The 17,884-nt window shown below is 36.5% G+C and overlaps 1 protein-coding gene across 1 annotated transcript; it reads left to right on the forward strand.

Annotated features, from left to right (window-relative positions):
• Window positions 1-2,852: 2,852 nt before the first annotated feature.
• On the forward strand, window positions 2,853-16,938 carry LOC110440460 (nose resistant to fluoxetine protein 6-like). Its single transcript, XM_021483562.1, has 15 exons — window positions 2,853-3,292; window positions 3,648-3,820; window positions 4,444-4,528; window positions 5,065-5,155; window positions 7,536-7,756; window positions 8,659-8,826; window positions 9,293-9,389; window positions 9,864-9,956; window positions 10,382-10,553; window positions 11,229-11,308; window positions 11,714-11,836; window positions 13,594-13,717; window positions 14,089-14,275; window positions 14,585-14,727; window positions 15,672-16,938. The coding sequence occupies exons 1-15, from the start codon at window positions 2,869-2,871 to the stop codon at window positions 15,789-15,791; spliced, it is 2,301 nt and encodes a 766-aa protein (XP_021339237.1). The 5' UTR covers window positions 2,853-2,868; the 3' UTR covers window positions 15,792-16,938.
• Window positions 16,939-17,884: the final 946 nt, after the last annotated feature.

Genomic DNA, 17,884 nt, shown 5'->3' on the forward strand with positions numbered 1-17,884 from the left:
TTACTGTTTCGAAAAGAGATTTGAGATATTAAATCATTATAAAATGGTCGCTTGTTGGCTGAAGGTCAATTCAGTTTAATAACTAGTGTTTTACTATAAATGGTTCGCGACATACTATGCATTGAGGCTGGTCTTCGCTTTTTAATGAATAAAACTAAGCAATTTATGTATTACCAATCCGGAGACGAGTATTGACACACCTCGCCTCGGCGGTTTTTTTCTGTACCTGGATTACCATTAATTAATTTCAGGCTTTACAGTGTACAGATTTGTTGTCTACGAATAAATTCTTATTATGATGCTACTTTGACCTTACATATTTTGTTATTATATATAGAGCACATCACACCTGCGCTATACCTTACACATTTTATTATTATACTGGTTACCTGTACGATACAGGTCGCAGTACAAAATTCTGGTATACACATACAAGGCACTGAATGGAACAACTCCTCAGTACCTACAGGAGCTTGTTACCCTGTATCCCGTCAAGATCACTGTGGTCGGAGTCAGAATCTTTGTTGTGTGTCCCAAAATCTCTTACTGTGACCTACGGTAACAGATGCTTTGGGAAGGTTTCGGCTACGTTGTGGAATAGCTTACCATCTGCTATTAGGAAGTCAAATACCCTGGCCAAGTTCAAGAGGGACATAACAATTCACCTCTTCACGTCTGCTTTTTAGAATCTTTGCAAGACGTCATGCAAATACCACGCTTTTATTTTTTCAATTATGTGCACATTGCTTGTCAAATGTATGAAAGTGATTGCAAGCCTTTGTTGTTTGTTTCACAATTATAACCATTACTATTATCCATATGTTGTAAAGCGCCTTAGAGTAATTTTACAAATTATATAGGGCGCTATACAAATGTTGTATATTATTATTATTATTATTATTATATATCCCGGTTCAAAAATCTATAAAATGAAGTTTAAAATCAACAGGCGGTAGTAATAAAGCCGCTTAGGCATCGCGATCTGCCTTTATATATATATAACAGATATAGGTTAACAATACGAATCGGATATAATTAGTTGTTACACGCCACGACCGAAACTAGCAAATATTCATACTGCGGTGTTATTGGTTAACTTTCAAACGGTGAAAATATCAAAATTCCTCATCGATGGGAACATATCTTTCTTTTTAAACAACGGTGTGCATAAAAGCAGACAAGCCTTTCTTAAACTCTTACAAAGTGATGTTGGTTTGGTTTGGTTTGGTTTAGTATTGTTAAACGTCCTATCATGTAAGGACGGCCTCCCCTGTGTGCAAGATGCATGCGTGTAGTGTATGCGTGTGTGTTTTGTGAGGCTACGATATGTTTGTGTTTGTCTCCCTGTGATAGCGCGGAACTGATGCCGACTTTATAGTGCTACCTCACTTAAACATACTGCCGAAGACACCCAGCATGACACCCCATCCGGTCACATTATACGGACAACGGGCGAACCAGTCATCCCACTCCTAAATTGCTGAGCGTTAAGCAGGAGTAGAAACTACAATTTTTACAGACTCTGGCATGTTTCGGCCAGGGTACAGAACCCAAAGCCTTCCTGACAGGGGCAAACGCTCAACTAAAGGCCAAAAGTGAGGCATTGTCAAGGGAGACATTAGGAAGAAGAGTCAGAACAACACCTGAGAGTATCACGTGGCTTTCTACTACACATTATAATATCGTAGACATAATTCCGTAGCTAATATACCTCAGCCAAGATACCAGAGACATCCATTTACACGTCTGCTCATCTCGAGTTACTCTATCTCCTCCCTCGGACCCCAAAATTGTTAGTTCGATAGTCATTGAGTTTTTTAACGGCCTTTCAATACGTAAGAGGCTTTCACAGCCAAGCAATGGTAGATACAGCACGCAAAAGGAAACGATATCCAACGACAAAAGGATAAAATGACAAACGTCAACTTGATAAGAAAAAGTGGATATGGTTAATTACATCTATTTGAACAGACCAACAGTTTTCAGTCTTTTCCAATCATTCATTACTCATAGGTACGTGTACCTCAGGCCAGCCCTACAGCGGTAACAGTCTAACTCCCTGGCTAAGGCGCACGTCAAGCTTACTTCTATCAGCACGGTCCCTTTCCCAGTGTCTTCAGCTTTCACTTTAATGTTCCCTATTAACCAATTGCTTTAATCTACAAGGTACATGGACATAGCTTCACAAATATCATATTATCACAACATGTCAAACTAGTACTTTAATGAAGCAACATTATAATGACTTTCCTACAACCAAACTAGTCCGATTCATGCCACGTTATACTTCTATTTCTTCCAGGTTTTATTATTCAAATGTTAACTCTCATTTTATGTTAAACATATTATGCCGTTATTATATTACACGTTTTGTAAATTTCTTTTGTAAGATATCTTATAAATTGATGTTTTACACAGTTCACATTATATAATATAAATACCTTAATCTTAAAAACTATAGAAAGTGTCATGTATATTATATACAACATCTACCATACAATATGCGATATCTTTTATATTTTCATAAAATACATGACTGGCATTGACCCTTTAATAAATGTTATGTAGGCTTGCCACTTTCATATTTTTCATAGATAAAGTATTAAATGATACACGTATTATTATTTATGACCATATTTGGTATGACAATATTCACATGAGAACATCACGCTTGACTTTTGACTGTACACACGAAGGTGCGCTTGGTAAGTTTTGTAATACACAGCGAGTGACGTGAATATTTGGGTCAGGTCAAACTTATCAGTATCACATGAGTACAACCTTATACGTATCTGAACACACTATCAAGCCGGTGTATATATATACTTAGTAAATCACAGTCATATCGAACTATTACTCAGGCAGTTGATGCCAACACTTACACATCCTCATATTAAATCAATCATGGATTTCTACAAACGTATTCTAGTGTTAACAGTATACAGTGCTTTTGTGGTCAATTCCATCACGGCAGCTGATGAAATGTCTAACTATAACAAAATGTTTGCAAATATTTTTGAAGTCGCACAAAGGATGCATTCTACAGAAGAAGACAAGGTGGCAAAGGCAGAACTGTTTCGCAGCGGTTCAAGAGATATTTTTCACCCATACGTGCAGAAGTTTAAGAGCATTCTCGACAGTGAAGCAGTAAACAACCCTGATGTGTCTGAAGCCGTAAATATGTATAATCTGTCTGAAGCTGCAACGACATATAATGTGTCTGATGCTTGTTTAACAGACACAAAGCAAATCATACTTGCTTTTGAAAGAAACGAGCAATGGGTCATTAAATGTAAGTACGTATTGCAAAGTAAATTTATTGGGTCCGATTGTATATTTTCTAAAGACGTCAAAACGAATCGTGTTGAAGTTATTCGTATTTCGTAGAAATAAATTTTAAAATTCGAAATAAAGACATGCAGTTATCTTATGCCTCTTTTTCAAGGTATTGTACACAGATAAAAATCGAATTGTTATAAACGTTTAAAACGGTGGGATAGCGTTTGTTTGTCAATAATATGGTACTGTTAACACTGTATATGAATACAATGTATGGTATGAAAGAAACAAAAAGATGTGGATTTCGAATGAGTTTTATAGGTTTGTATTATTCTTACCCGTACTTATCTAATTTATCTGCTTCACAGTACTCGACGCCCTTGGCAAACCTTCCAGTGGTGTATTACAAGGAAACATCCAGTGGGCTGGGTCTTATGAGGAATGTAACGCTGTAGAAGGCAGGGTGTTTGTGAATATGGTGAATAACACAGGGCCACAATACACTCTCAAAGGCAAATACTGCAAAGGACAGCTGGATCTGGTACGTAACACTGCTATTTAATTCTGATCAGGTATTATTTATCAACATATACTACCATTATATGCTTCAGGGCACATCAACACAGACGAGGTCATTAGGGCTAATAAATGGTCGATAAATGTTAAATAAAAATGACATCGAACAAACGTAAAGGTAAAAGTCAAACGTCAACTTGAATGTTGAAGTGGCTATGGTAATTCATTTAAAAAAAAGAGACAAACAGCTTTCAGATATTGAAAAATTGTTGAGACAGTTATTGTTTCGAAAAGAGATTTAAGACATGTAACGTTAATATAGAAATTTTCTCGAGTTGGTTGAAGGTCGACACTCTTCCAAATCTTTAAATAATAATATAATCGTGTACACGATTTTACATGATGACAACAGCATTGTCCACTTTGATGTATTTAAGACTGTCTTTATTACCTCCTTTGTTTTTGTTCGATAAAAGGATTCTTTCTCGGCTTGCACATAAATAGCTGCACCCCGATTCATCAGTCCTTTTAACACTATACCTTAGGTTGCACTTACAAAATGTACCAAATACTACCACACTATAACCATACATATTTTAATATAATATAAGCTTAGAAAATAAATACTGTTCATGTTGTCAATTACAGGGTATAATGGGATTAAGTGCCACGCTCGGGACATGTGTTCCTAAAACGTGCAGTACAGAGGACGCTAACACGCTGATGAATTTAGGTAAGTCTCTATATTCTGAGGAAGCATTGCCACACCAAAATGGCCCAGCAGTATTTTGGGTTATATAAAAGCTAAATACATAAAGTGAAGTAAGTTGAAAATGAGAGATCTGGAGTAAAGTTCTGTTAGCAAGTATATTTTGATTTTTTTCAAAGTCGTATAGTCAGATATTTGGTTTGATTTATTGGGAGGCGGTATGCTTATTGGTGTATTTGCCTCCTTGGTTATTGCCATTGGACGGCCAATCAACACCAAAGAGGTAATTAAGGCCAAGAAAAAGAAGATAGAACGTGTTAAAAGTAATAACATCAATCGAACGAAAAGGTAAAAGACAAACGTTAACTTGAAAAGTATAATATGAAGATAATTTATTGGCTGATTGTTGTTATTGCAACAGTTACTTTCGTTACACACAAAACATGTAACTCAGGAAAAGGTCTCAGTGAGGTTAAAACGTTTCTTCAAACGACATTACCTGAAACAGAAAAGCCCAGGAATATAATATCTATTACCTCATCATCTATTTTATGTTGTAGCCATATCACTGTTGTCGAACAAAATGCATTTCCACGGTACTAGCTGTCCCGAGGTTGAGACGGAATATGATGCACGGGCCATCGTAACCCTGTAAGTATTGTAATTTACGTTACAGTCTAACGAGAACGTATTGTGTGCCGAGATAGGCTTGGTTTAGTTTGGTTTGGTTTGGTTTAATTTTATTAAACGTCCTATTGACAGCTAAGTTCATTTAAGGACGTGCCTCCATGTGTGTGGTATATATATGCGTGCTTGCGTGTGTGTATGCAGGAGACAGATGTGCTTCCCTCCTTCTGATAGCGCGGATCTGATGCCAACTTTATAGTAATATCTCACTGAAATACTTTGCAGAAGGAACCCAGCACAGCACTAGAGATGGAAGAAAAAAGGTTATGATGTGATATGTGGTGACATTTCATTAAAAGGACACTTTGATTTGATTAAAGAGTGAAAGAGAGAGCAGAAATCTTGAAACATGTTGCAAGCAAAATCTAAACCTCGGTTTCCTGGGCCACATGTTGGCCACGTAATTCTATCTACTATTCCACTATTTAGTTGCTTAACGGCCCAGCAACGGTGGAGTCATAACGTGTCTAATAAGAATAATAAAGAACACTTAAACAAGAGGCCCATGGGCCTTAACGGTCACCTGATATATTTATACAGAGAGTTGATTTCGTTTTTAACATGAACAGAAATATTATTCAAAGTGACAAAAAACAATAAAACCACCTTATTCAATATCTAGCATACAGATTTCAGACTAAAAAGGATTTGAAACTAGCACCTCTGATTCTAAACAAGGAAAATGAAGAAATTTTAGCACACTGACTCCCTTGAGCCCCACCCTACAGCCCTTGGGGGTAGGGCTGGCTCAAAATTTTCAAAGTATCAAACTGTCAATTCAAGGTTATAATTCCAATCAAGTTATTAACATGTAATATTCAAAGTATCATTTGCCATTATAAACCATAATAAATTTTGCCCCCCCCCCCCCCTCCTTCCCCAGGGGGTAAACGTGAGACCCTAGGGTCATAAACCTTAAGACCCTTCCATCTATGAAGAGTATTTGATTCTACCATATCTGGGTCTTGAGAAGAAGATTTTTGAAATTTCAGTAAATTCGACCCTTTTTGGCCCCACCCATCAGCCCCTGGGGGTCAGTCAGGGCTGATATGTGCTTATTATCAAACTGCTACCTAATACTGATAATGCTAACCCAAATTGAATTACTTCCAATGGAAATTAAACAAATGTTGGTCCAAAATGTGATTTCCCTATATAAACTATAGTAAAGTTTACCCCCTCCCCAGGGGGAAACGTGAGACCCCAGGGTCAAGAAATTCACAATTTCGGTAAAGCACCTTAAGACCCTTCCATCTATGAAGAGTATTTGATTCTACCATATCTGGGTCTTGAGAAGAAGATTTTTGAAATTTCAGTCAATTCAACCCTTTTTGGCCCCACCCATCAGCCCCTGGGGGTCAGTCAGGGCTCATAGGTGCATACTATCAAACTGCTACCTAATACTGATAATGCTAACCCAAATTGAATTACTTCCAATGGAAATTAAACAAATGTTGGTCCAAAATGTGATTTCCCTATATAAACTATAGTAAAGTTTACCCCCTCCCCAGGGGGAAACTTGAGACCCCAGGGTCAAGAAATTCACAATTTTGGAAAAGCACCTGTAGACCCTTCCATCTATGAAGAGTATTTGATTCTACCATATCTGGGTCTTGAGAAGAAGATTTTTGAAATTTTAGTCAATTCGACCCTTTTTGGCACCGCTCCTCAGGCCCCTGGGGGCGTAGCACTAAACCGGCAACTATTTTTGTTGACCTTTGTCCATGGAAGGTCCCTGCAAAATTTCATTGAAATTGGTTCAGGGGTTTTGGAGAAGAAGTCGAAAATGTAAATTGTTTACGGACGCACGACGGACGACGACGGACAAAAGGCGATCGCAATAGATCACTTGAGACTTTGTCTCAGGTGACCTAAAAACTTCATGCGCCAAAAGAAAATGAATAATAAAAGAAAAACAAAGCTCAGATATTAGTAAGTATTTAAAAAAAAAAATCACATTTCATGGTATATTAGGATATGCTTCATACAAATTGTACATGTCAATGTTTTCATATCAAGGACAGCAAATCCTATATGTCTCGAATATGTCTAAGATTGGCATGTTCGATCAATACACGAGGTTTATGATCTGTCAATTGGATGGTCACAATCGATTTATGATATCAGGGAAATGGGGTTTAAATGATAAATTTCCGGTACAGCAACAATGCACAAAACAAAACAAAAGATATACATTTTAGTAGTAGCTTTTAAACGAAAGGGATTTAAACTCCAAGAGAAAAATCAAAGGCCTAGAAATCAAAGTTGTCACGATGTCATAGTTTTGAAGTAATACGTATTAAGCACAGACTGAAGTCTTAATTATTGTGTATATGCCTTCCAGAACCATCTGCAGTATTATTGGGTTGATGATGCTCCTCGGAACAGGATACGACGTCATCGTTGTGCGATATTTAAGGGAAAAAGAGCGGAAACAAGAAGAAGAAGACAAAGATATGACGAAAAACATGGACGCTGGGCAGTATCAGTCAGAATCCTCATTGAACGAAAGCACCACACTTCTAAAGAAATTACCAAAACCAACTGTTGTTAGGAGTGAAGAAGGTAAGATGTGTGACGAAAATACGTTTTGAGAGATCCCACATACAATAGTATGCCATAAGTTGGTTGGTTTGGTTGGTTGTCAAGGGTGTAACGTTCGTTCAACAGCTAAGGTCATTTAAGGAAGTGTCTCCATGCGTGTACAATATGTGCGCTGGAGACAGGGTAATCGTTAGATGTTGCAGCTAACATCAGGCCTACCAATAACAGTAGTTGAACTAACCCGTCAACATACATGGACAGTTGAAGTCGGCGTGCATATGTATTTTGGCTGTAATAATTTGTGATTATGCCTAGTGAGCTTCGTTAAGGTGTACTAATTTTTATCTATGTCTTAGCAATAGGTGATACATATTAAAACGTCATACACATAATATAAAATCTTCCAACATTATTGCAATCTAAACTTATAATGTATAACGTATTACGAATGGCAAAAGTTAACATGTATACCCCCTTGAAACCGTTGCACTATGTATCATTTAATTGCTTCCGGTGATTGCAACAGACCGACTGACTGCTGGGCTTGGTTGGTTTTGGTCTGGTTTTAAGAGTTTCGCGTCCTTTGAACAGCTTATTATGTTAAAGGACATGAAACTGTGTATACCATATGCGTGTACGGTTTTCGTAGGATTTGACTAAATCAATAACAAGGTAATGGAAATTAGCAAACCCAAGACTGTTAAAAACGCAATAGTTAAAAAACATATTGTTACTGAGCATTCTGATGAAAGTGACAGAGTACTAGTCTTTTGAAAAGTAATAAAAACATTGGTTGTGTCACAAGAATCTTTTCATAATCCTTACATGCCAACACGAAGGAATTGTTTAGAAAGAAAAGTTCAATTACATAATTGACAATATCAAAAAATAGTTTATTTTACATTTATCCTGTTACTTCGTAGGAGTGATCGGAAAAATCCTGATGGCATTTTCGGTTATGACGAATGGTGAAAAACTACTCAGCACTGCGCAAGGCGAGGGAAGTCTAACCGCAATAAATGGCATGCGATTTCTGAGTATCACGTGGGTCATACTTGGTCATAATTTCTCGTCAGGGACATCGTTTTCAGGTGAGAGTGCAGATCCGCTTACTTACACCTATGATATAAATCAAGAGTTTGATCGCCAGTAGAACTCAAGACTTATGATTGTTTCTAAAATTTATCGTATTTTATTAAAGATTAATTGAACGTAAATAATCATAGATTGATTGCACAGAAACTATATCAAATACACGTTTAATAGAGGGTACATTATACAATCTGTCGCGTGTTTCTTTGAAATAATCGCATTCAATCATAAAGTGTTTGACTGTAAATGGTTGACAATATGCATGGCATTAAGGTAAAATACATTAAAAAGAGTGTATGAAAGAGAAAAGTAAACATTTGTTTCATCTGAGATTATTTGTAGAAAAAATTACTTAAGAAAATTTGAAAATTTGAAAAAAAAAGTTTTTTACTTTTTACGAAAGAGGTGGGGGGCCAGCAAAAAAACATCTCATTTCTTTTAACATTTTACTCTTTTTTTTTCCAGTAAATATGCTTCCTTTCTACGGGAAGATGATAAATAGATGGACATTTCAAACAATAGGAAATGCTTTTGTATCCGTGGATTCCTTCTTTACCATGAGGTAATCGCCATATTCTACGTTGAACTCTAAAGGGAGTGTTTTACCTTACTTAACGTGCAATTTGTTTGAGAAAGGTAGAAGGATAGAACCAAACTGAGATTTTAAGTTTGTTTCGACCAATGAAAACCCCCCAAAATGGAGCCTCAACTTATCTCCATAGTTATTGCAACGACCAAACATCAATCTCGTGTATATTACATCACAAAACTTTAACTAAATACCCTTGAGCAGTGAAATATACAGCACCAGAAATTTTATAAATGTGTTTGCGTCACTGTTGCACATATTTGAAATGAAAAAGGAAGCTGAAAGATATTGTCACTCGTGACTCGTTGTCAGCCACACTACTGACAAAATGACACAGCATAAGTTTTCATCAGATAGATCAATAAACTACGGGAAAAGTGTCATTATTGCAATGAACGATTATCAGTCCTATATTTGCTATAGAAAATATATTCTTTATATTTCTAGTGGTCTTCTACTATCCTACCTGTTTATGAAGGAAATGAAGAAAACAAACGGAAAGATGAATTGGGCTATGTTTTATTTTCATAGATTTTGGAGGTATGTAAGAGAGCACCCTTGACCATATTTTATACAGAAAATGACAACATGTATATACTCAACCAACTTTATCTTGTATCAATGGTTTATATCATTCCCGCCCCTATGAGCTCTACATATAAGTAGTACCGGGTTGTTATGTATTGTCAACCGAACTTGATATCAGTCGAAAATTCCAAAATATTAGCGTCTCATCAAGACAGGAAAGTGTGTACAAGGTTATCAAATAAAACAAATCAGGAAGATGTTAAAATAAGGATAAAGGACCACACCAGCGTTACAATTCATAAATGTTCATAGAATAAAACGTTCCGGAATATGTGACCATAGTCATTTTTATGAATATTTGTTTGTATCTGTATTCCTTTGTCAGGAGTAAACTTGATATTATAAAAATAATGTCCAAATGTGCGTAATAATTTTAGATTGACGCCGCCTTATATGCTGGTACTGATGATAAGCGCTACACTGACTCGATACATGGGTGGAGACGGAGGACCCCAATGGGTAAAGAAGGGAATTGAGGTGGATTATTGTGAGGACACCTGGTGGACAAATCTTTTATACATTAACAACCTCGTAAAAACAAATAAAATGGTAAGTACCCAATGTGCAAAGAAAACTTTGAAACACTTCTGGAGTAGTTTTACAATTTATCTGTTGAGTTATAAATGGCTCAACACAGAAAAGGTCTTCAGGGCCAATTAAAGGTGGATAAAACACGTCAAAGGAAATTACATCAAACAAACTAAAAGATAAAAAGACAAATGTCAACTTGAAAAAGCAAAAGTTACATGTTTTTAACAGACCAACAGTTTTCAGAATGGTTAGAATTGCTGTGATATTGACAGTTTCGAAGAGAGATTTTAGACTCTTTATATTACTATAAAATGAATTCTGATGTTGGCTGATAGTCAATTCAATTTAATAGCAAGTGCTTTGCTGTAAATGGTTCTTGGCATGCTGCACATGGAGAGGGGTCTTCCACTTTTAATAAATAAGAATAGGTAATGTATGAAGGGCCCATCCGGAGACCTGCAAGGACCACCTCGTCTCTGCGGGTTTCTCTATAAGTTGGATACCATTCACCAATTTTGGGTTTTACAGAGTATAATTTGTTGTCTACGGTTTTAGAAATCTTTAAAATAAAGTTTACAATTAACAGGTAGTAAACGTGATACACGAACGTAAGCCTCACAACATTTCGTATAACCTTGGTTAAGTACCTTTCCACTATAAATAAAAACTAATAATGTGTTTCTGCTGTTTCAGTGTTTGGGATGGTCATGGTATTTGGCAAATGACATGCAGTTTTTTGTCATCAGCCCTTTGATGCTTGTACCGTTATACTAGTAAGTACATTTATTATGATGCTGTCGGGATACTTATTCCAACCCTGCCGTGTCAAATTTGATTCTTTTTACACTTCCTTGTACCTAATCGAAAAATCGGTGGCTAAAATGATGACGATGAAATAAACAATAATAATCAACAACAGTGTTCTTAAAATAAAATACAACTTGACACTGGACCAACAATCGTTAAACTGTCGGTTTACCTGCTCATCGGTTGGACCTTGGCTCTGTTACGCTACAGCTTTATCCAGAATAAAAAGTTAAAGGAAGATTACTGAATGCATGAAATGCTGTATTGGAATTCTCCGATATATTGCTAGCAGTTGGGCAGCGATCCTTATAAGGGACACAACGTTGTCACTATTTGATTTATAGTTTGAAAACGATTGTTTTTCTTTACAGCAAGAAATACCTTGGTTTCCTCGTCTGTGGCGTGCTCCTTGTGGCTTCGTTTATAACTACTGGAGTGTTGAACTCTAACCATGGGTGGCCCGCTTCCCCTCTGGACCAACGAGTAGGTCAAAGGTACGTATTCAATGCATCATTCCCAGGAAATGTACTGCTAATTAATTTAATGACGTTTTAGCTAACTGGTCTTCCTATGATCCATTTTAATGGTTCTGTGTAAATCAAAATCTTTGCGTCTTATCAACAGCGGGGACATACCAAAGTCCTTGGAAATAGTAGTTGTTATTCCCTGCTAAACGTTCAGCATTACGGGAATGGCAACAACTCGTTCATCCGTTGTCAGTATAATGTATCCGGGCGGGACGCTGTGCTCGCACGGTGCCTTCGGCATACCACCTCAGTGAGATAGCACTACAAGAGATCCCAGAGGGATCTTGGCGCCCACCTTTGTACAATCTGCATTAATTCTTTGTCAGTTCGATCTTTTCTCTTCTTTCCTCTAATCTGTTTGATCGAGTCATGTCAACAGTAAATGCACCTTGAGTTAACTTTTAATCTAAACTTAATACTGATGTGTATGAAAGCCAACATTCAAAGTGAGTTTGTCATTTAACATATTTACTAGTACAGTACTTAATGTAAAAGAAATAGAATCGATCATTGCAATATGAGAAAGATCTGTTTAGTTCTTCTTTTAACCCATTTTGTTTTTATGATCAGTCTCAAAATATAACATGCACAACGAGCTATCAAGGGGAACCTACATATAAAATTTAAGAAAGATTCCTCTGATACCTCTTGAGTAATAGCGATAACAAACTTTCACTTTCAAAATCCAAGATGGCTGCATGTCGGCCATGTTGTTTATCCGTTCAGTCTCAAAAGTTGCCCTGCACAGCTAAAGACCAAGGGGAACCTGCATATAAATTTGAGAAAGATCCCTCTGTTGCTTCTTGAGAAATAGCGATAACAAACTTTCACTATCAAAATCCAAGATTGCTGCCTGTCGGCCATGTTGTTTATCCGATCAGTCTCATAAGTTGCCCTGCACAGCTTAGCCCCAAGGGGGACCTACATATAAAATTGGAGAAAGATCCCTCTGGTGCTTCTTGAGAAATAGCGATAACAAACTTTCACTATCAATATCCATGATGACTGCCTGTCGGCCATGTTGTTTATCCGATCAGACGGACGACGGACCACGGACGTTAAATAGCCCACCATCAGATGATGGTGGGCTAATAAAGTCGGAATCAGATCCGCGCTATCACAAGGAGGCAAGAACACAAACATACCCTGTCTCCTGCATAAACACACAAAAACATACATACACTACGCTCATGGAGGCACGCCCTTAAATGTTCTTAGCTGTTAATGTAATAGCACGTTAAAAAATTAAACGAAACCAGCAGCGAAGATCTTATGATCCCAAGAGCCATCTTATACCGCCAGTCCACTTAAATATTACGAGTGGACACAGAATCATGATAAAGGTCACAAATGTTCAGTGATCATTGTAGGTCTCTGTTTTGTTTCCTAGAATTCTACATGGAATTTTATGTTAGTCCTCGCTAACGGTAATGCAACAAGAATAAAACGGGTTAATGGCTTTCTATGTGCTAGAATACCGATGATACATCTTTTAAAAACAAGTAGAGGAAGATAAAAGATCAATGCCAAAAGTTTTGTGACGCATGTGAGTTGTAAATATTTTGGCGTCCACAAGCGAAGAACAGTATCACGACTCAAAATTGGACGTACAATTTCTCATGCGATCATAATGATGTGGGGTACAGCAGGCTATATCCCTAAATGACCAACACAAAGTTAATAAGTAAATAAGTATTTGTCATATATATATTTTTCATTGACAGCGCGATTGAATCGTACATGGACGACTATTATTTCAAGCCTTGGTGTAGGATCGGTCCATACATTGTTGGAATCCTGGCCGGATACGCGCTACAAGCCTGTGACTGTCGAATGAAGATAAACAAGGTAGGAATTCCACCTCCGATATTTCCTCGTAGAAAGTGACAGTTTACAATAATTGCTTTATAAGTGCAAAACGATTGATGGATCGACGGACAATAACACAAAAGACCATAACTTAAAGAATAATATTAGAGCGTGTAAAACATTATGAAACCGAGACAAAATGTACTTTTGTTTAAATGGCAACAATGCAATGTATAACAAATGACATTATTTGAATTGATTCCCAACCAGGAATATTTCATTTGTAACGACTATCTTGAAATTTAATCTGTTGTTACCGTTAACCTCGTCATTTGTCTAGTTTATATATCTGTGAAGTAAATTGATTGGTAAATCGTTACATTGATTGAACCTGTTGTTTTTCTTTACAGTTTGTGAACCTGTTGGGCTGGTTAGTAGCGACCTTTACAGCCTGTGCAATCGTGTACGGCCTTTATGACTCTCTGACTGGCACGATGTTGACAGAATCTGTCGCTGCATTCTACAATACTGTACACAGAAGTGCATGGGGCGTTTGCATCTGCTGGGTCATATTCGCATGTGCAACTGGAAACGGAGGTAAACTATTCATTGCGCATGACAAGTGATGCCCCGAATTCAACTAGTATTCATAGATACATTTCATTGATAAATGAGATATAAAGCAGAAACCTGTCACCATTAACAATCATAAAAAGTTAATAACTAACGGAACAACTGAAGCAGAGGACAATATTAAACTACTAGCTCTTATTACTTATTATACGACGTATACTCATCCAAAAATGATGGGAATGGAAAGTTTTTATATTGTAAGAAGGATTCAATACCGATACCATTTTTCTATTTTTAGTGTACTGTTAATCAAATCAAAAAAACGTTTTCCAGGTTTTGTGAACACATTGTTATCCTGGAAGGGCCTGGTTCCACTCAGTCGCCTATCCTACTGCGCCTACCTAATACATCTCATTATCATCACTGTGCGTGCGAACTCAATGCAGATTCCTGTGTATGTCTCAGTATTCGAAGAGGTAAGTTTCGTTAATGTTTATTTTGCAGTGCTCTAGCATCTCATATTAAGTTCTAACACTGTAGGAGTTTTTATTTAAGCGTATTATCTAATGTTAACACTTTAGCGCATTGATGAATTGACACACTAATAACATAGGTACATGTAATAGGAAACTGCCTCCAAGAACTTTAATAAGTGAAAACATAAATTAGCAGAACGCGCTTATATTAGAATACCGCTAAAATACGTACATTTTCAGTTGTAGGAATTATCATTTTGTATTTAAGCAACGTATATCTTGGCAGCTTTGAACGAAATAGACAAGGGGATAGAGATCTAACCGTTTGATCAGCATCGGGAAAATACGTATATACATTAAATATGGTAAAAAGTTATAAAGGTAAATGAATTGAAACAGTACAGATACCACTGTATTCGGACAAAGCTGATCAAGCTGAATATACTTATCAGTAAAATACGATATGTTCGACGAAATAGGTGATTTTTTTTAATTTGAATTTTTGAATAGGGTTTTGCGTGCTACCAACAGCTAAGGTCATAGTGACATATGTATTTATGTACTAGAGGTATCTCCTTGCAAGAACGCGGATTTGATGCTGACTTTAGACCCACTGTATTCGGATATTAGTTGAATATTTATTTATGAAATATAATGATCATTTGATGACAGATATCTTCACTTATCGAACGTTTAGAAGAACTAACTTCTCTGGTGATGATGGCGATGCCAAATCAAGCCGACATGCGATAATGATACTTAGTCAAATGTCCTGACATCATGTTATTTAAGGGGTTACCGGAAATCTTTGTTTTGTATATTTAATGAAAATTAAATTAGATGTTTTTAATGACATTTAAACCTATAAATCATGACATAATTTGTATTGTATAATTAATCTACACGTCGATATACGGAAATTTATACCTACTTTTACTTTGCAGGTGGTGTCGTATCTCGGAATTCTGATGATGACATTTGGTTTAGCATTTATAACATCCCTTGCATTTGAATCTCCAATGATGGGATTAGAAAAAGTTTTATTTCCAAAGAAACGAAAATGAAAACACTCCTACGTAATTGTGGACTCTTCTAAGACATCCGTTCAAAAGTACAATGTCGGAGCATATGACGTGGAAATATACCGTACAGAAGGGAGTCGAGATTAGGAAAATCCCATTTTTACGTCATTATGCATTTGTACATGATTTGAACGGTTCCACGCCACGTGTTCAAGTGCTGTGAAAAATGTGTTCCGTTTTCGATAGTCTACAAGTTGAGATTAATAGAAAATTGATTATACGCCAGCTCGTATTATCAGTTAAAATACGTCCGTAATGACATAATCTGCGACATGGGGTTGTGTTGTAATAAAATAACTAGGAAAATAGATATCAGATATTTGATAAACAAGGGGGACAAATTAAGTACAAACAAGTTTATATTTAGGACAGAAAGCTAGTAAAAAAAGGAAAATACGATTAACTTACATAGATGTTTCCTGGCTTAGAATGACACACGTCACGATGACTCAACTTTTGTTCATACATTAGCTGAAGGAAGCGTGCCAATGCAAGTCTCTACTTTGATTAAACTGATATCAATTTCACATTGTGACCGGTTTCAAAGGTGATATTGGCCACAGTGTGAAAATAACACTTGTTATTAACCAATTAAAGCGGTTCTTCTCATTCACTGCATCCAAAGCGCAGAATGCGTTGGTCTTAAATGAAGCGACGATAGACTAAGTGGTTTATATCTTTGCTAGATACACAAAGATATTTATCTAGCTAAAATGTTAGTAGAAACGGTAGCAATGCATGGAATCGCCCATTCAAAATGGCGTGCAACCCAGTTGTCAATCGTGACACCAGCATATGGCAACTAATACGCTATTCAATCCATGTTTTGACGCAGTAACATTTTGGTTGTTATAGGTAGTTTCAAAATGAAATAAATATATCATTTGTTTTTACCCATTGAAAATTATGTTTATCTTGTATTGCAGAGAATAAACAGACATGTTCACGATCGCAAATGAAATATTTACGGTACTCGACGGGAATTTATAGCAATATTCATTTTATAAAGTAACCATGTAAAAACCATATCTTCTTTTTTATTGTACTTCTATTAACATGTTAAGATGGTCAGTTGTGTTGTTCCTTTTTACGATTAAACTAATTTGTTGAGAATTTATACAACAAAGTATTATTTTGTGTCAGTTGTATTTATTCTTGCACAACAAAGCCAAATTTCGAAGTTATTTCTGTAAAATTTGATCAGCATGCTAAATACTTCTCTTTATCTTCAGCCATTTCCATTGGTTTCCTTCAACCTCTTGTTCACTTTTCGCCGATTGACCCATTATGATATATTAATGTTGGAGGGCCCTGAATCACTAAACATACGTATTTTTTAAAAAAAGGGAATGGATGAACATAAAGGCCAATCATGTGGTCATGAATGCATTTGTCTGGTTATACCCCGACATGTTTTATATGGTAAAAAGGTGGGGATCTCAACTGTATTCAGGTTTAGGCCCAAGTACTTAATTCTTCGAAAGGATTTAATTATACCAACACACCGCCTCCAGTATACACTACATACACGCAGTCACGTCCTTAACTCTTTCCGTACCGTTGTCGTGTACACAAGACAACAATATGTCATCCTGGTCTCCGTTGTCGTGTACAGACGACAAAATAATAGTCCGTCTCATCCTCGTTGTCGTGTACACGATAAGCTACTTTGGAGTTGCATGTCTTATGTTAAGCTGGTTTTAGCACACGAAAGTCGCGTAATCCAATTAATTGTCACTAAAAGCAGCACCCATTAGTTGGAAAGAAATATTTTCTAAGGTGTAGAGTAAATACTTTTCATTATGTGACCTATTGTTTTCGAATTTGAAGCAAGATGTTTGCGTTCGGTGTCTCAAATTGAAACAATATGGCGGCAACCTAATTCGATACGAACACTGGTAAATTCATCAAAATATTATATATTTGAGACTTATGGAAGCAAATATGAATATTTTGATACAAGTCTCGATAAAATTTAATCGTATTTATAAAAGCTTAACGACTTCGTAACCATAATTAATCCCCATTGTGAACCTTCACTACAACGCTGTTTTGAATACAAGGAATCGTATCGT

The sequence above is a fragment of the Mizuhopecten yessoensis genome, unplaced genomic scaffold (genome assembly GCF_002113885.1).
Source record: "Mizuhopecten yessoensis strain PY_sf001 unplaced genomic scaffold, ASM211388v2 scaffold11183, whole genome shotgun sequence".
Taxonomy (NCBI): Eukaryota; Metazoa; Mollusca; class Bivalvia; order Pectinida; family Pectinidae; genus Mizuhopecten; species Mizuhopecten yessoensis.